Consider the following 20,304-nt stretch of genomic DNA (forward strand, 5'->3'; position numbering starts at 1 on the left):
CTCTAATAAATATTTTTGTTAAGCTCAACCACTTTGGGAGTGAAGTCAGTATGCAGTTTTTTGCACACGGAATGCCTCCGATTTCGCAACTCAGCCCAAAAATCATTGGTCCTAGAAACACAAAATTTAAAGAAAATATTCGTTTTGTAGAGTAGGCACACACCAAGAAAGTTTCCGGTCAAATCTCAATAATTCAGTGGGTTAATGTTGTATGAAACTTTTTTAAACTGCCTTTCAAACGTCTCGACTCAGAGAGCTAATCGTCACTTTGGTTTACATTGTACTCGTTAGATAAACGTTATTTACTTCTTAGCGAACGTAAACCACACGTAGAAACAGGACAGGAAAATCTGATACTGATTAAGAGACAGGTGGATTGAAACTTGAAATACTTAACTGATGGGGTGTTCAGTAGATGGCCAGTTTTCTTTTTTTACCACCTGCGCTTCTTGTGTATTTCCCGTCCATGAATTATGCACAAGCCGACTTCACCCCAGTGCCCATTTCCATAAAAAACGGCGATACGTTAAGGTCCTTGAATTGCGAAGCAAGGGCAGCTAGTAATCAATATTTGCGTTATTGGTCCAATCTGTATGACAGACACTTCTGTTCTGAAACGCTTAACGCGGACCGCGGTGTCATCACGTTGAATAATCGCCCTTTATTTTTTAAGGGATGAAAGTGGTCACACAGCCGGAGTGAACGCCGACCGTTACGCTAACGATTTGGCAAATTTTTTCCTGTCAGGATCTGAAATGTATTACCCTGATTAAAATCTCCTGCGACCACGTCTTTTCCAGGATGTATGTGCGAATGTCCGCTCTGATTTAAAACCGAGGACACTACGTACGTCAGATTCAAATGGTGAAAGTGAAGTAGAGTACTTATTTCCCTGAGTAATATGTGTCTGATCATAAATTTTTAACTGGAATAACCTTTAAACCACTCGCAGTTGGTGCTTAATCGTCCTTCCAATCAACCTTGTATAGTTAGTGTCATAGTATCGGCACGTAATTGTTACTGAAGACAGAAATACAGAAGTGCACTTAAATTCGCTCCGTAGAGAGTTTAATGAGACAGTTCCACATTTAGAAAATGAGTATTACATCTCTCCTGTCAACCCATTAAAAGCCATACGGCTACACCATTTAACATACGATATCAAGAAAGAGGACCGATAAAGTAATCCGCGCCACTCAGTTTTCTGCTTCAGGATTTTCTGTTTATGGTGTAATATTTTTAATGTGCTCAAAGCAGACCATCAGCGGAAAATTTCTTCTTACAGTCTAGAGATAGTTAAAACAAGTTGATGGTGAGTCTTTCCAAAAGGAGTGTTCAGATACTCAATGGCAGGACATAAGTAGTGAGCCAAAATTAGACCGTGGAGTCCCCAGACTTACTGCATTGTATCCCAGACATGCCCTTAAACGTTGCATCAGAGTAGAGGGAGCTCTTGCTCCATGTCCGATTGCATAATTGCGATAGATAACGGATATATGTGATTCTGCACATACAACATTCAAGTGAAATCCAACCCCGGAACTATATGAGGTACATAGGAAGATGCGAAACAAATCGAACCAAAACGTACGTTACGCCAAAATGAGGCATGCTCGCTTCACTGTCAAACCTTTTAGCACTATGCAAAAAACTGCGCAACATCTGATATGCTGATCTGGTATTGTTTTCCAAGCCGCTGCAGACGAATTAAGTGAATCTTCCTCAACAGCAGTAAGTTCTCAGATTTCAATAAATTATCAGCTACAAGATAGATCCTCCTCGACAGACGCGTTCTTCTTAAAGCATATTTGTACAGACATAATACGGGATTCAATCATTAGAAGCTCTGAGGAAGTAGGTAATAATAGAATGGGCACAGGTACGATTGAAAAGATTAAGATATTACCATCCGAGCTCTCTCTTTCGTTAGTATTAGACATCCTACTGAGAAGAGGAAAAACTTAATTCAACCAGCATCCAAAATCACCATGCATCTCTAGATCGATCAGCACATTACCTGCAGTATCTAAAGCCTTACAGTACATTACTCACGAACATCTAATAGATCAACTAAAAACTTAAAACACCCACAATTAACATCATTCATATTTCAGGAAAAAACCATAGCATAGCACCTATCTTAAAGAGACTAACTACATCAAACACGCTCTGAACAGTCGTTAAGTGACCATATTAACAGTGATGTCAGCAAGGCTTTTGATTCCGTTTATTTCGATATACTACTTATTTAAATGAAGCAGCTGAACTTCTCAAACAGTACAATACTGCGATTTGACAGCTTCCTCCAAACCAGACACCGAGTCCTCTGTGGGTCAGGAGCCATCGTCAAAAAAAAAAAAAAAAAAAAAAAAAAAAAAAAAAAAAAAGTGCTCTCTGGATTCCTCAGGGTTTCGTCCTTGGTCCTTTGTTTTCCTTGTTCTATTATCAACGGTATTTCTCCTACACCTCACGCTTGAGACTATCATGTACATGCTGACGGTATCTAGTTGTATATATGTGAAAGCCCTAAGAACATTGTTGGTTCCAAATCATCTATGAATAACTATCTTTCTTCAGCAGTGTGTTGAATCCTGGATTTTAAACTAAACCATAAGAAGTCGCAGGTCATTCTCTCATCTCACCGAAGGAAAATCTGCGGACATTTTCTTAGCTGTACCCAGATACTACTTCATCAAAAAGATCATGGACATAATTTTGGAAGAGCATCGTAATTGGGGTGAGCAGACATACAAACAGTTGTAGCTTTCAGGGTATTTCTAACCTGCCTACATACAGTCCAAAAATTTAGAGACTTCAAATTCAATAACAATAAGTCTTGTCTTTAGTCCCACCAAAGTATTACTACTGTGATTTACTTGAAAACGGCGGACAAATGGTGAAAACTGTAGACGACTCGAGCTAGCGATGAACCCATGCTTAAAATACGTCTGAAACATTTGGTTGTTTGATCACATCAATACTTTCCTTACTCAGAGATGCACAGTGTGATCGGATACACGGCAAGATTTTCACATGCACTCTTTACTTCATCGGTTGATATGTGGTGTTCACAATACCTCTCCTCACATATGTCACCATTCCACAACTGTAATACACAACTGGATATGTTCAAAATCTTGACTGTATCTTTCCAGGACACTAAATTTTTCTCCATCTCTTTCACCATTTTACCCAAACGCGTATAGAACAAATTATTCTGCAATTTGCATCTTATCCAAACCCACTTGGCATTCTAGAGGAGGTAGAGGCTTTATCTCTTCTCATCGGCGTAGCTCCGCTCTCTATGCTTTAGTCGCCCACTCTATTTCCATTTTCTTCCTTCCATCTCATCTGCTAATCTTGCAAAATTAGTAAATGTAAAAGTACAGTATTCAAATTACGAAACATGGTGTGCGTAATATAATGTCTCTTTAATGTTTATTTCACTCAGTATTTGATTATAAGCAATATTTATAGTTACGTTTCCATGAGCTACGATGAATGAATTCTTGGATGAGCCTACCGTTGAGCAAACAGCATAAAGCTAACCATGAGAAAAACATGGAGGTGCCAAATCCACCCACTTGGATACTCTCTACGAAATTTATGTAGTTAGTAGCACAGAATCAATAAATTTATAGGTCTTGCATGCAGAAGGTGGCAGTTTGCACACATCTCATGGTTTATGACGTCATTTCTCCTGAACTAAGATAGGTGATTGTTATCACAACAGCGATTGTTGCCTAACACTAAGAGATATGTGTACCAAGTTTGGCTGAAATCGATCCAGCAGTTTAGGAGGAGAGGGGGAACATACACACCATACACACACACACACATATATATATATATATATATATATATATATATATATATATATATATATATATATGAAAGATGATAGTACAGACCAAAACAAAACAAAAATATCGATTAAACATGGTCTCAAAACATCTTTCTACTGCAACCTCTTTGCTATTTCGAAAGCTCTATAGAACGCATTAAAAAAATGAGGACACATTCTTCTGTTGCTATACATGGATACAGCATGCAGTAAACATGTGGTATTGTTGCTCCTGGAAACTACGGGTAGATATACTGCACACATGAATTCTAATGAAACGTATGTGCATTGATAAGTTTGTGAAATTCTTTTACATTGTAATTTTATCATTGTACACGCCAGCATAATAGGACCTTATTATTCTACAGGGGAAATGGCAGACATGATTTTATGGCAAGTAGAAGCGACGTCGAACCATTTCCCATGTAGAATAATGGACTTCCATTACGCTGCTAACGTTATCAAATATTGACTGCATGCTATATCCACGGACAATAATAGAGGAATGTTTTCCGATTTGTTTGCTGAATTCCATCCTTGCATTAGAAGAAATGTGTTCCACAATAACAAAGATGAACAAGTGCTCATAGCTCTTGAGTTGTGCAGTTTAGAGCACATATGAACTCGAAATTTTCGTCTTGATTTGGTCCATACTACCACATCTCAAAACACAGAATACTTCTTTTAAGAGACTGTATATTTCTCACGTAACATACAAATTATAATGTCTGGTTTTTATAAGAGTGTAGCTAAACGCACTAACCTTGGCAGCTGAAATAAATGCAAATAACTAAATAAATAAAAGATGTGTAGTAGACATTATTTCCTCATCACCTCATAGCAAAGAAATGCTGTCAGCTGTAGCCAACCTTGGCAGCAGACTTTGCAGCTTCAGAAATCGTTGTTTGGATCGTTTATTTATCTTTCATCGATGACAAGTGAAAATGGGTCGGCTTCAGAGATGTATCTTACTCAGTTCAATACCTCATCAATAGCAGCAGATACGATTCTAAAATTTGTGAAAGGGTGTGCTGCTTTAATACGCAGAACTAAGCGGACTGCTGAAATTGGGGTGGCATATGATAACTCTTGGGATGAAATTATTAGCTTGGCAGTTTTAATGACCCAGTTACCATATACAGTCTCTGCAGACCCAAACGTAAACATAGGGGTGACATACCTAAACTTCTCGATTAGAGTATCAACCAAGATTGACTAGACTTACTACTCCATGATAACCTAACACGAAGCGTTCCTCGATTTTAAGGAAAAAGGTTAACCGAGCAAACACAAAGGAGAGTAAGAACAGTAGCAGATAAGGAAAAGTTTTGAGAAATGAGTACTGCAACACTCGCGTAACTATATGTAACAGCGCATCACTAGTTTGTTTACAGAATGTGTTAAGAATATTGATACTGATTATAATGATAAAGTATACAGCCACAAACCCTGCACCGTCTTACACACTTCATATTTTTGTGTACTGAGCTGCACCAGAACAGTGTAACTATATTTTAGTTGATTGGTTATATGTTGAATACATAATTTGAACGGTACTTTTATCGAAATGATGTGAATAGAGTTTAAAGTACTGGCTTATATGAGTAGTTTTAACACCAGGGGAAATGATTTTACGTTAGATTTAAAGCATGCTATGTGAAAAGTCAGTCATTTGATGTTACTGAGATAAACGATAAAAAATATTTGTTTCTGCATATTGAATTCCCTTCTGAGTCACCGACAGTTTTAATAATGAATAATAAAAGTAATTTTACGCCTCTAGTATATTATACATGGACATTACTATTCTTCTCAAGGTGTAACGTATTTCTTATAACGAATTTCGTTAGCGAATATAGTGGTATGTACTGTGGTGTAACGTATTTCTTATAACGAATTTCGTTAGCGAATATAACGGTATGTACTGTGATGGTGTATTTAAAATGGCCAATCGGCAAGAAAATCGGCGGAATATTTCAGGAGGGTGATTAGTCTGTTTGCAAGAATAGCAATTATACGAAGATCAAAAGTAGCTCAACTTAATTCTTTGAGCAGCTGAGTGAGATGTTACTCCCAGTTGAAGTTTTCACGATATGTGCACCCAAAAATTTCGAGCGTTCTAGCCTGTATAGTAACTCCTGCTCATGTGCTACATCAGGTGTTGGTGTGACTATTGTATAGAACTGAACACTGGTTGTCTTTCAAAATTTAAGGAGTGTCTATTTTAGGAGAACATGTTAATAATTCTTTGAAAAACATCATAATAATTTTCTCTGTAGTTTCCTCTCAAATGGGATTTATTATAACGTCTGTATGGCCTTCAGAAGTTACTTGTTATGCTTTATGAGAGCAGACACTGAAATTTTCTCAACTGTCATTGTTGAACACTGAATTACCAGCACAACATCTTGCCTTCTGTTTGTTAAGAGTGATTCAAACCAGTAGTGAGTAAAGCCATCAGTTACATAAAACGCAAATTTCTCTAACAGAGTAACGTGATATATGCAGCCAGACGGCTTGGAAACATTACAAAAAATACCAGTTGGTGACATTATATTTACAATGTTTGGTGAGTGAGTATACAAATATCATTCTCAGTTCTGGCACAAAAACTGTAATGTTCTAAGCAAATTGTTTCTACTTTAATGTGAGACTACTCTTGCGTACATTACTTTATCGAACATTTTAAAACGGCGTTAGTAAGGGAATTGGACGTTAATTATTTAAGCTTTCTTATCACCTTTCTTGTAATTAGATTTAACGACTGCCAATTTAAATCGCTATGTGAAATTTCCATATGCCAACATTTCAGTACGTGCGTCAGGAAGGACATCAGTTATTAAGTTAGAACAACGCTTCAAAATTATATTTGACATTCATTCAACACCATGTGCGCATCCATTTTATGGACTTTTTATAAGTCTTTTAACTTCAGTAAGTTTTCTGTTACTGTATTTCCATACCAGTTTGCGAGTATGAGTCTGGAAGTGCAGAAGGAAGTGTGACTTTTACCTATGTTATCAATTGTGAGCGTCGTGATGTGACGATAAGTTTCATACACAAACACATTGCGCACTGGATGTATTTTGCTCGGTACAGCAGAGCCACAGAGGTACCTCATGTAACTTCATGCAACCTTGTTCCAAAACGTCTGCCCACTATTTGCTTAAACTTGAAACGTGACTAACTTTTAGTCTGGAGGTTTTTTTTAAATTTTTTACTTTTTATTTTTTTTAAATCAGCAGCCAACGCTACTCAAAATTTTCTTTTCGCTAACCCTGCACTTTTCTTGCAGATGGCGTTCATCCAGCCTGTGGAAAAGCGGCTGCCGCTAGACCTTTTGCAAGAGACAGACGCTGCCTTGGACTGGGCCGATATCGTCGGCGTACCACTGGCTCTAAGGAGCCAGCCTGATTTCAGGTACAGGTCGCAGTGCCCCATTTTGTCCAGATGATGTTAATAATAACCTGTAGAACATATAAGTTAATACGACAGTATGGTGTTAATAATATCGTGTAAATAGTACTGGTGGTAGCATTAAGAGTGAAATGGGAATTCCGCTGTTAACTGCAGAGGAGAGAGCGGATGGGTGGAAGAAGTACCCTCTACGAGGGGGAGAACTTTTCCGATGACGCGATGGAAGAAGAAACAGAGGTCGACATGGAAGACATAGGTGATCCAGTACTAGAATCAGAATTTAAAAGAGCTTTGAAGGACTTGAAGATCAAATAGGGCAGAAGAAATGGATAACATTCCAACGGCATTTCTAAATTCACTGGGGGAAGTGTCAACAGAACGACTATTCACTTTGGTTTGTAGAGTGTATGACACGGCAAATGTACCGACAGACTTTCGGGTAAAAACAGTCCTCAGAATTCCAAAGATAGCAACAGCCGACAAGTGCATGAATTACCACACAATCAGCTTAACAGGTTACACATCCAAATTGCTGACAACAATAACATACATAAGAATGGAAAAGAAAACAGAGGATATGTTAGACGATGATCAGTTTGGTTTCAGGAAAGGTGAAGGCACTAGAAAGGCAGTTCTGACGTCGTGGTTTATAATGAAAGCAAGACTGAAGAAGTTAGGATTGGCGACCTGGAAAAAGCGTTCGACAAAATCAGATAGTACAAGTTGTTCGAAATTCTTAGGAAAATAGAATTAACCTATAGAGAAAGCTGGGTAACGTACAATATGTACAAGAAGCAAGAGGGAAAAATAGGTCTGGAAGTCCAAGAATAAAGTGCTCGGATTTAAGACGGTGTAAGACAGGGAAGTAGTCTTTCGACCCTACTGTTCAATCTTTAAGTCGAGGAAGCAATGACAGATACAAAAGAAAGATTCGAGAGTGGGATTAAAATTCAAGGCGAAAAGATGTCAATGATGAGATTCATGATGGCATTGCTATTTTCAGTGAAAGAGAAGAAGGATTACAGTATCGTTGAATGGAATGAACAACGCAATGAGTACACAATATGGATTGAAGGTAGACGGAAGAAAGACGAAATTAATGAGAATTAGCAGATATGAAAATAGCGAGAACCTTAGCATCAGAACTGGGAAGCAAAATACCCATGTTGAGCTGAGCAACGTGGACATAAAAAGCAGATCAGCACTGGCAAAGAGGACCCAAAATGAAACACAGGACTTCATTTGAGGAACAAATTTCTTAGAATGTGAGTTTGGAGCACAGCATTTTATGGTAGTGAGTAATGACCTGTGAGGAAAATTGAACGGAAGAGAATAGAAGCATTTGAGATGCTGTGCTACAGAAGAATGTTGAAAATTAGGTGGGCTGATAAGGTAAGGAATGACGAGGTTCTCCGCAGAATCGTCGAGCAAAGAAATATGTGGAAGACACTGCAAGAAGAAGGTACAGGAAGACAGGACATCAGGACATCTGGCTCCAGCATCTATGGTACTGAAGAGAACTGTAGAGGGTAAAAACTGTAGAAGAAGACAGAGACTGGAACACACTCAAGAGCTGTTTGGCTATGTAGGTTGCAATTGCTACTCTGAGATGAAAAGGTTGGCACAGAAGAGTAATTCGTGGTGCGCCACATCAACCAGTCATAAGACTAGTGACTAAAAAAATCGTTGAAATAGGAGCAGCAACTTTAAATACAAGTGAAGAGTTTGTAGAACTGCGTAATGAATGTTCAACAAATGTTTTAGTGGAGCGAAAACAGGACTCCCTAGGAATTACACAAGTTTTGCGAATTTTCATTCCCTAACAAGGAGTGGGAAAAATCAAATAGGGTATCAAATTAACCAGCATTACGTCTTATTTTATAAAAACAGATTTAATTGGTTGAAAGCAATTAGGGAACTTAAGAGCTGTTTTAATAGCCATTTGAGGGAAAATTGTTTTCCAAATTTTCGTAGCCTAACGAAGAGTGGGAAAGGGACAAATGGGGTATCCTATCCACCAGCGTGAGATGTAACTTTACAAATGAAGATTTAATTGCTTGAAAACTGTCAGCATAATTAAGACGAACTTAGTTAAAGATTTGAGGAAAAACTGAAATCTGCTGCTAGCTATGGATAAGATATGTCAAAACGTTCGTCTCTTCAGGGCTTAGCTATGTTGAACATAAAAAGCTAAATTGGTGTAGGAAGCTAAAATTGAAACCTCTCCACTTTCTCTTGTTCTATATACATAGATACATACATACATGCTTGTTACATAGATCATGAATTCCACATTTCGTAATGATGTGGAATGTGTCACTTTAACATTAACATAGCTTTTCTTTACACAAAATAATTAATTAATTAATTTTTTACATATTTAAGAATTCATCTATTGAGTGGAAGGAAATGTCATTCAGAAATTCTTTTGATTTGGTTTTAAATGCTGGTTGGCTATCTGTCAGACTTTTAATACTAATCAGCAAATGACCAAAGATTTTTGTGGCAGCATAATTCACCAATTTCTGTGAATATCATTCTTTCTTCTAATGTTGTAGCTATGCACTTCGCTGTTATTTCTGTATTGGGTTGTGTTATTAATGATAAATTTCATAAGTGGATATATGTATTGTGAAGGTACTGTGAACATCCCGAGTTCCTTAAACAAATGCTCAAATGGCTCTGAGCACTATGGGACTTAACATCGATGGTCATCAGTCCCCTAGAACTTAGAACTACTTAAACCTAACTAACCTAAGGACAGCACACAACACCCAGCCATCACGAGGCAGAGAAAATCCCTGACCCCGCCGGGAATCGAACCCGGGAACCCGGGCGTGGGAAGCGAGAACGCTACCGCACGACCACGAGATGCGGGCATAAACAAATGTCTGAAGGTGATCTTCGGTGGGCTCCAGCTATTATTCTGATCACACGCCTTTGTGCAATGTATAATTTCTCTCATAATGACAAATTTCACCCAAAAGATGGTGCCATGTGAAAGCAGTGAATGAGAATAGGCATAGTAGACTAATTTACTGATACGTTTATCACCAAAGTTTCTAATAACCGTAATGGCATAAGTAGCTGAACCTAACCATTTCAGTAAGTCAGCTTTGTGTTTCTTCCAATTCAATTTCTCATCAATGCATACATCCAGAAATTTTGAGTATTCTTCCTTAGCAACAGACTTCCGTTCGTAGTCTATATTTATCAATGCCATTTACTGTACAGAATTGTATAAACTGTGTTATCTCAGAATTTAGTGATAGTCCATTTGCAGAGAACCACTTAATAATTTTCTGAAAGACATTATTTCCAATTTCCTCAGCTGATTCTTGCTTCTTGGGTGTGATTACTATACTTGTATCATCAGCAAAAAGAACTAACTTTCATCTTCATGAATATAGAGAGGCAAGTCGTTAACACACAGGGTGTTACAAAAAGGTACGGCCAAACTTTCAGGAAACATTCCTCACACACAAATAAAGAAAAGATGTTATGTGGACATGTGTCCGGAAACGCTTAATTTCCATGTTAGAGCTCATTTTAGTTTCGTTCCACCTACGCTCAATGGAGCACGTTATCATGATTTCATACGTGATACTCTACCTGTGCTGCTGGAACATGTGCCTTTACAAGTACGTCACAACATGTAGTTCTTGCTCGATGGAGCTCCTGCACATTTCAGTTAAAGTATTCGTACGCTTCTCAACAACAGATTCGGTGACCAATGGATTGGTAGAGGCGGACCAATTCCATGGCCTCCACGCTCTCCTGACCTCAACCCTCTTGACTTTCATTTATGGGGGCATTTGAAAGCTCTTGTCTACGCAACCCCGGTACCAAATGTAGACTCTTCGTGCTCGTATTGTGGACGGCTGTGATACAATACGCCATTCTCCAGGGCTGCATCAGCGTATCAGGGATTCCGTGCGACGGAGGGTGGATGCACGTATCATCGCTAACGGAGGACATTTTGAACATTTCCTGTAACAAAGTGTTTGAAGTCACGCTGGTACGTTCTGTTGCTGTGTATTTCCATTCCATGATTAATGTGATTTGAAGAGAAGTAATAAAATGAGCTCTAACATGGAAAGTAAGCGCCTCCGGACACATGTCCACATAACATATTTTCTTTCTTTGTGTGTGAGGAATGTTTCCTGAAAGTTTGGCGGTGTCTTTTTGTAACACCCTGTATATTAAGAACAGTAAGGAAGTCAGGACTGAACCCTGTTGGACACCATTCTTGATAGCTCCCCAGTTAAGACGACTCTGCTGTTTTTTTGCAGACAGTCTGTACTGTTAATTTCAACCTTTTGCATTCTTCTGGTTAACTATGAATTAAACCATTTGTGCACTGTCCCACTCATACCACAATACTTAAACTTATCTAGAAGAAATTCAAGATTCACACAATCAAAAGCCTTTGAGAGATCACAAAATACCCCAATGGGTGATGTTCAGTTATTCAATGCATTTAATATTTGATCAGTGAAAGCACATATTGCATTTTCTGTTGAAAAGCCTTTCTGAAAACCAAATTGACATTTTGTTAGTACTTCATTTTTACAAATATGTGATGCTACTCTTGAATACATTACTTTTTCAAGAATTTTCGATAAATCTGAGGGAAGTGACATATATTCTCAGTCAAGATTTAATTATACTATATTTCATGCTTTCTTAACAGTATTTGAAAATAAAGGGGAATTTTGACAAAGCGACCAACTTTTGAAAAGTGACCAAATGTATTGTGAGAGAATTGTCTGAAACTGAGAATTAAAACAGATTAAGAGAAATGTTTGACGCGCCTCATTCGCTGTACGTGATTTCGAGCGACTATGAAAGGCGAGTCAAATGTTTCTCTACTCTATATTATTTCTCACTTTTAGACAGACCACTTCACTAAACATTTAAGCTCTTTTTAAAATTCCTTTTTATTTTGATAGCTGTGATTTAAAGATACTATGCGAGGATGATAAATGAGTGCCAGTATTCCTAGATTGGTATCATTATTAACGCATGTATGTGTTATCATCGCGTGAACCAGCGATTATGTGATACTAAAATATAATGACACAGATTCATTGGTTAGTTTTGACTGCATTTGGAAAACACTAAAGCAAATTGTGTTACGTCGTTTTGGCTGAGGTAATCTTTAGTGATACAGGTTTTGCATTTGGATAGGAACACATCTGACGAGAAAGATTTAAAAATGAAGTTGGCGTACGGTGATCCATCGCTATCAGTGACAGCAAATATTTATTGCGTCAATCAATTTGAAGGTGCCCAAACACCTGCTTATGATGGCAATCGTCTATGACGCACAGATGATGCAGGAACCTAGAAAATCAATACAGAAGTCTCCGACTTCGCTCTTATCGTCAAACGAATCTGCAGGAAGTTGTACTGTCGATGGAGATGTAGACAGGTACTTCAATTTATGTTTTTCACGATAAAATGGCATTTTGTAAATGTCTGTGTACACAAGACTGGGAATTGTAATTGAGGATGTGTTAGATGACGACCAGTTTGACTTTAGGAAATGTAAAGGCACCAGAGAGGCAGTTCTGAAGTTGCGCGTGATAATGGAAGCAAGACTAAAGAAAAACCAAGATACTTTCATAGGATCTGTCGGTCTTGAAAATGCGTTCGGTGATGTGAAATGGTGCAAGACGAGAGAAATTCTGAGGAAGATAGGGATAAACTCTACGGAAACTCAGGTAATATACTACAATATGTACAAGAGTGAAGAATAAGACTGGAAAACCAAGAACTACGTGCTCAGATTAAAAAACTGTAAGACAGGGATTCAGTCCTTCACCCGCACTCCTCATTCTCTACAAAAGGGAGTCAATGTCCGAAATAAAACAAAGGTAAAAGGGTGGGATTAAAATGCAGTATGAAAAGATGTCAATCAAACGATTTACTGATGACGTTGCTATCTTCGGTGAAGGTGAAGAAGACTTACAGAATATGTTGAATGGGATGAACAGTCTAATTAGTAAAGAATATGGACTGGGAGTAAGCGACGATTTGTTTAGAATGCGAAAAATGCTATATGCGTAGACCGCTAGAGAATGGAAAAACGATCGCCTCAAAACGAAATCACTTCAGCAAGAAAGGAAAGTGCTGTTTGACTATGTCGTGCATCAGATTGGCTGTACCTGGCTCCCTGCGATTTCGTCTTTCTCGGAAAAATGACGAAATGACTCTCAGGTAAAACACTTCAGCTTGTATTAGGTCATAAATTAGACAAGAATGTATTTTATAAATTCTGATGCTTCTTATTTTTTGGAATGACTGAAAAACTTAGACTTTGAGAAAAGTATAAGTCATTGAAAGAGGGCTTCGCTGGAAAGATGTGACAATTATTTTTGAAAAAACAAATCGTCCTTATTCTTACTGAAGCTTTCTTGTAAGAATAAAGTGAACAACATAGTCGTAACTGATTGTGTTTTTTGCTACCCATGGAAGATAGTATATGCCCGAATAAGCGAAATAATGACAACTTCAAGATTGTGTTATGAACTGATTAAAAGCGCGTAATCGCACAAGAAAGGATGACTATGATTAGCAGGCTTAGACAATTTTTTGTTTCTGTTAGCTTCAGGATGTAGGCATGATAAAGTAACCATTACATTAATAAAACACGGGTGTTTAATGTATGAGAACGTGATTGCAATTATCAGCCATTCAGCATTCAATGTTGAACAAAAAAAATACTGCTTCAGCCTTCATCACTCATTACGGTCTGGAGTTATAAGCATACTGATTCTGCTCCTTTTCTAGCGTTTTACACCCACGATCCATAAGGGTGATGTCTTCTCCTTGTCTTATCTTACGCAGTTTTATTGCAGAATTTCGATGGTCTACCTACCATCCATTTATCTGCCCCTACCACCTGCCCACCTCAGTTATAATTCCTAGTCGTTATTTAGTCTCACATTCTAATCTTTCCCCGTTGGCCTTCCTGTTACTGTCTTCCTATTACTCATCTATCTCTCGCTGAGGATCCATCCAAATATGAGTAGTTTTCGTATTAAATGTTCATGTTTCATAGCAGTAAGTGATGACCACTAATAGAAATTTAATTTTCCCTCTTCGACAAACTGGACATTCAGGTTCGAAAAATATGTTTATATTACCTAAAGCCTACAGTCAATGTTTACGTTTTTGCTATTTCTTTTTCTGCCCATTCAGTCGTTGATACAGAAACTCATCAACTTATCTATGCATTCATAGTCGTTTTGTACAGATTTCTGTACTTCCTCATTATGACCAATGTGCACTATGGAATATAATTTTGTTTCAATGTAATATTCAAGTTCACAAGAGGAAAAAAGTAGAATTACGTTCGCAAAGTGAAAGCTGCTCAGATATCAATAATTAACGTTGTTTTTCCATTTTAAGGTTCCTAAAATTTCCTGTAGAACTATTGAGATTCCTTTTGGTGGTGAGAATACTCCTCATTAGGCTTATCTATGAACTATGCATTATCTGCTGTCCTGATGATACCTAATGAACACCCTAGCATCGATGAACGCAGTCTTCAGAATATTAAAATAAGTTGAATCACTACCATGTCTATCAATGCTTTCAAGTACAGATTTTTGTTGAAATTATGTCAAAAGCTGAATCATAACTGAAAAATTCCAGACAAAGGGAAAACTGATACTTATAGTTTTATCGTGTAATTTTTTTAAAGATTGTAAATGCCCATTCTGCTACATCCATTTCATGTTATTCAGCTTCAATGGAAACCTTTTGTCTGTGAAGTTGATGTTAATATTATTGACTATGACAGGATACTGATAGGTATATAGTTATTTGATTTTCCTTCCATCTCTTGAAGTAGCACAGATTTAGTATTCTTCAAGTTTTGCTTCCAGAGACTATCTGTACACAATTTTCAGTTTCATTTTGAGTTATTTCTCTATAGGTATTAATTATTTCTGTTGGGAAATCGACATATTCAGATATCTATAGTCGCTCTTTAGATGGCAGTGCTTCCAGAATGTCATCACTTCTGGTACGAATTATCAATGTTGCAGATGTATTTCAGGTACTTCAACTATATTGAAAGGAATCTTTGAATTCTTTTAGGGTCTTGCCTGAACTGTTAGTTTCTTTGTTACTGATAGCAGAAACACATTTCCTCATCACATATTATGAATCAATCACTGCCAAAGGAAGAGTGTCGACCACAAAGTGATGAAATTCAGTCTGTAATAAATGCAGTTTTTAGTATACTTGTTCATATACTAAGATACTCATACTGATAAAGTGAGATATGGGTACAATGATACAATTAAAAATTAATTTTTCTTTCTTCAAATGGAGACCTCTTGTATTTGTGGAAGGAATACATATTCAATAAAGGGAAGATGTTGACTATAATACATGTGTGAAAATTAAAAATAATAATAATATTATTATTACAAGTTTTATTCATGTTTTCATCATCGTGAATTGCGACTTAAATAGGTAAATTCCAAACAGACAAAAGTTCGTAGAAAGTAGATCATATTTTACATAAACAAGTTTGTTTCTTAATTATGTACATAGCAGTGAAATCTGATGTTTTAACTCTTGCACATACATTCTCACTTTTGTTACCACTCCACTCACATCACTTCATGTACTCATCTTTTACAGTCATTATTGCTCATCACACAGACTCACTTCAAAATATTTTGGGGTACCCAAAACACTGAAACAATCAAAAACAAAGAAGCTGCAGCAGAAATAATCTTTATTTGAATGAAAACTCAGAAGTGTCAACAATATTCTTGTATAAAGAGCCAGTCACAGACCATTGTGAAGAGTTTATATATTCATAAATACTTTTGGCACTCTTAGGTATTAATAACTTTTCATGTCTTTCTTGGAGTTTTTTGTTTTCTTTTTAATTTGTGCTTTGTATCACAGATTACATTAGGTTAAACAGCATGCTTTTTTAATATATAGGTCTGATATGTACCTCTATATTAATATCATTTCTGCTTCTAGTACACGGACTACAACTATAGATAACATCACAACTGCCATTATATGCAATGATGCAATTAAAAATTAATTTTTCTTTCTTATAATTGAGACAAATTGTCACAAATGTAAATTTATGTACAAAATACATTGTTTGTGAAAGAAGCAGAATTCATGTAACACACTAATATACTATGTTGAATATTTCTTTCATAACGTGAGTCTTTTGTGGTGAGGTACTATATTTTAATGGCATTATTGTAAAAAATTATCCGTTGACTAATATTGTTAGAACTACAACACTATAAATGAAAATAACCTTCATTACTTCACTTAAAAAAAGTCGATTATGTTTCTACCAATTCTGCAGGTAGCAGAGAATCTGGAAAACTAAGAATATATCTTGTAGATAACATTTTCGATTGCATTGATGGATGTATATTTCAAAGTTTGTAGTATATAGTATGAGAAAATGAGAATTGCTTTCTGTTACTAAGCTAAATTAATTTCCAATATTCTGTAGTCTATGAGTATTATGAACTGTTGTTTAATAGTGTATACTCTACCTTCTCATTTATTTCACATAATTCTGACATGTGGTGATTTAGTTTCAACATAAAATTTGTGGAGTTTCAGCAATTAAATTACTAACAGTTTTCTGCTCATATCATTGTGCCAAACTGTCATTGAGCGATGTATGAATATTTTGACACTGACACATAGCGAAGTATAGTTTCCTTGCGCTTCAGTAATAAATGAGATCACCTGTAAAACAAGTAGTTCCAGTGAGGAAAAAGTACGTTCACATATTAGTGAAATTTATATCATTTTATTATGCCATCTTATTTTACGAGAAGAATAAGAACATGTGATTCTTGTATTTAAACTTGGCGACATGGTGTTATAAAAAAATTAAGAACACAAGATGTTATTGTATAATCTGCTTTTGATTCAGTTTAACGAACTTCAGGTAAAACAAGTTTCTTGTGTCCTCTCTGTGCAGGGAAATGCTGTTGAGGCTGTGGCTCAGTCGCATCAAGGACCAGGAGACAGCGTAACATATTGAAGACTGCCCCACACTGGAAGAGTAGACTGTACAGTACAATAACACAAATTTTTTGCCAGTTGGTTGTATTATTGAAAACATGAAATAAACAGTAGGTAATAAAGTGCTATTTTAATACTCTGACTTGTTATTTGGTAATAACTGATAATATGAGTAAATATTTTCAGCTAATTTAGGTGTTATATAGGAGAAATATCCAACAGGTGAGAAGAGCAATTTAGGAAATGTCTTTCGACATTTTATTGGCAGGTAACATTGGCTCTTACGTTAGTTATAAACATGTTACATGAAAAGCATGATAACAACATAATTATGGTGAAGATCATAGACCGAAGAGATCTGTATAAAATCGTTAAAGCTTATCCTCGTTTGAAACCTCATTCTCTTGGAAACTGTACTGTCCACAAACAGTTCAGCTGAACTGAGTAGAAGACATGTACAATTAAATTATGGAAGTCACTGGGCAGTGATTTGTTACATATCTATGACCAAGATTGAATCTGCATGTAATGGTATTTTTTTGGTTTCGTATGTAATTAGCTTTTATATGTGCTGCGAAGTTTATGTAATTAATTGATGAGTATAAACCCGTGTGGAATATTTTAGTTTCGTGTGTAATTAGCTTTTATATGTGCTGCGAAGTTTATGTAATTAATTGATGAGTATAAACCCGTGTGGAATATTTTAGGTGAGACATGTCGTTTCCATTATATGCAAGTAAGTCTACAAGATAAATGACGAAGGTAAAGAAGTTAGAAAAATCAGGTTGCTCATCAAGCGTGATAGGAAGCAAATTGCAGAGTGACTGAGTAGTCAACACCAAATATTCAGAACGAGGATGTAGAACGCAAATGGATGTCAAACCGGTAATTATGGATAAAGGGATGTAAGGTGAAAGGTTAGGGTCCAAGCGCCACCATGCATGGTTTCCTGTTAGTACTTTGTTGGCATAAATACCTCTGAAACAGCTAGGCCACTGGCAATCACAACTTCAGTTAATTACAACACAGACTGAGTAAGATATCGATCTTAATAATAGGTCAATAATAACAGGTAGGCCTTGACTAATAAGCGTTCCAGATTACCCAAATTATAGGATAGATCTTAATTTAATTAAAGGGGAACAGACCGCCCTTCAATAACAACAGCTTCATAAGTCAAATTGTCAAATAGAAAACAGACAGGTCTTCAGTAATAACTACTTCAGTTAAGCAAAATTACCGAACAGAGAACTGGCAGGCCACCAACGATAATAGCATCAGTTAAGTGAAATTACGAAGAATTTGAACTGCATCCTCACAAGGGGTGCACCATCTACATCTACATGATTACTCTGCTATTAACAGTAAAGTGCCTGGCAGAGGGTTCCATGAACCACCTTCAAGCTGTCTGTTTACCGCTCCACTCTTGAAACGCGCTCGGGAGAAACGAGCCCTTAAATTTTTCTGTGCGAGCCCTGGTTTCTCTTATTTTATGGTGATGATCATTGCTCCCTACGTACGTGGGTGCCAACAGAATGTTTTCACAATCAGAGGAGAAAAGTGGTAATTGAAATTTAATGAGAAGATTCCGTTGTAACGAAAAACGCCTTTGTTTTAATGATTACCACTCTAATTCAAGTGTCATATCTGTGGCACTATCTCCCCTATTTCGCGATAGTACAAAACGAGCCGCCCTTCTTTGAACTTTTTCGACGTCATCCGTCAGTCCTACCTGATACAGATCGCACACCTCACAGCAATACTCCAGAATAGGGCAGACAAGCGTGGTGTAAGCAGTCTCTTTAGTAGACCTGTTCCACCTCCTAAGTGTTCTGCTAATGAATCCCAGTCTTCGGTTTGCTCTACCCACGACATTATCTATGTGATAGTTCCAATTTATGTTATTTGTAATTGTAATCCCTTATTGAATGATTATATGATAGCGGAACAAACAATGGTAGCAGTTACTTCTGTAAAATATGCTTAGGGAACGATTTGAAGTGGAATGACCACATAAAATTAATTGTTGGTAAGGCGGGTGACAGGTTGAGATTCATTGGGAGAGTCCCTAGTAAATGTAGTCCATCAACAAAGAGGGTGGCTTACAAAACACTCGTTCGACCTATACTTGAGTATTCCTCATCAGTATGGGATCCGTACCAGGTCAGATTGACAGAGGAGATAGAGAAGATCCAAAGAAGAGCGGCGTGTTTCGTCACAGGGTTATTTGGTAGGCTTGATAGCGTTACTGAGATGTTTAGCAAACTCAAGTGATAGACTCTGCAAGAGAGGCGCTCTGCATCGCGGTGTAGCTTGCTCGCCAGGTTTCGAGAGGGTGCGTTTCTGGATGAGGTATCGAGTATATTGCTTCTCCCTACTTATACCTCCCGAGGAGATCACGAATGTAAAATTAGAGAGATTCGAGCGCACACGGAGGCTTTCTGGCAGTCGTTCTTCCCGCGAACCATACGCGAGTGGAACAGGAAAGGGAGGTAACGACAGTGGCACGTAAAGTGCCCTCCGCCACACACCGTTGGGTGGCTTCCGGACTATAAATGTAGATGTAGATGTATTTAGTTGAATCTACAGAGTTAAGATTTGCTAGACTTACCGCGTAATCGAAATTTAGCGGGTTTCTTTTAGTACTCATGTGAATAAATTCACACTTTTCTTTAGTCAGGGTCAGTTGTCACTTTTCGCATCATACAGATATCTAAATCATTTTGCAATTCGTTTTGGTAACCTGATGACTACAAGACGGTAAATGCCAGTATCATTTGCAAACAATCTAAGACGGCTACTCAGATTGTCTCCTATGTCGGTAATATAAATCGGGAACAACAGAGGGCCTATAACACTTCCTTGGGGAACTCGATGACTTTCCGTCTATTACTACGAACTGTGACCTTTCTGACAGGAAATCACGAAACCAGTCGCAGAACTGAGGCGACATTCCATAGTCGCGCAATTTGGTTAGAAGACGTTCCTGAGGAACGATGTCGAAA

General features: G+C 37.3%; 1 protein-coding gene across 2 annotated transcripts in view; it reads left to right on the forward strand.

Moving 5' to 3' along the window:
• Positions 1-17,435, forward strand: part of LOC124804929 (neuroendocrine convertase 1-like) — a 499,313-nt gene extending 481,878 nt beyond the window's left edge. For both annotated transcript variants that reach the window (XM_047265304.1, XM_047265305.1), the window contains exons 14-15: positions 7,140-7,264; positions 17,256-17,435. In XM_047265304.1, coding sequence (XP_047121260.1) covers positions 7,140-7,264; positions 17,256-17,310 — 180 coding nt within the window. In that variant the 3' untranslated portion in view covers positions 17,311-17,435. The remainder of the gene's footprint in view (positions 1-7,139; positions 7,265-17,255) is intronic.
• Positions 17,436-20,304: the final 2,869 nt, after the last annotated feature.

Source organism: Schistocerca piceifrons, chromosome 7 (genome assembly GCF_021461385.2).
Source record: "Schistocerca piceifrons isolate TAMUIC-IGC-003096 chromosome 7, iqSchPice1.1, whole genome shotgun sequence".
Taxonomy (NCBI): Eukaryota; Metazoa; Arthropoda; class Insecta; order Orthoptera; family Acrididae; genus Schistocerca; species Schistocerca piceifrons.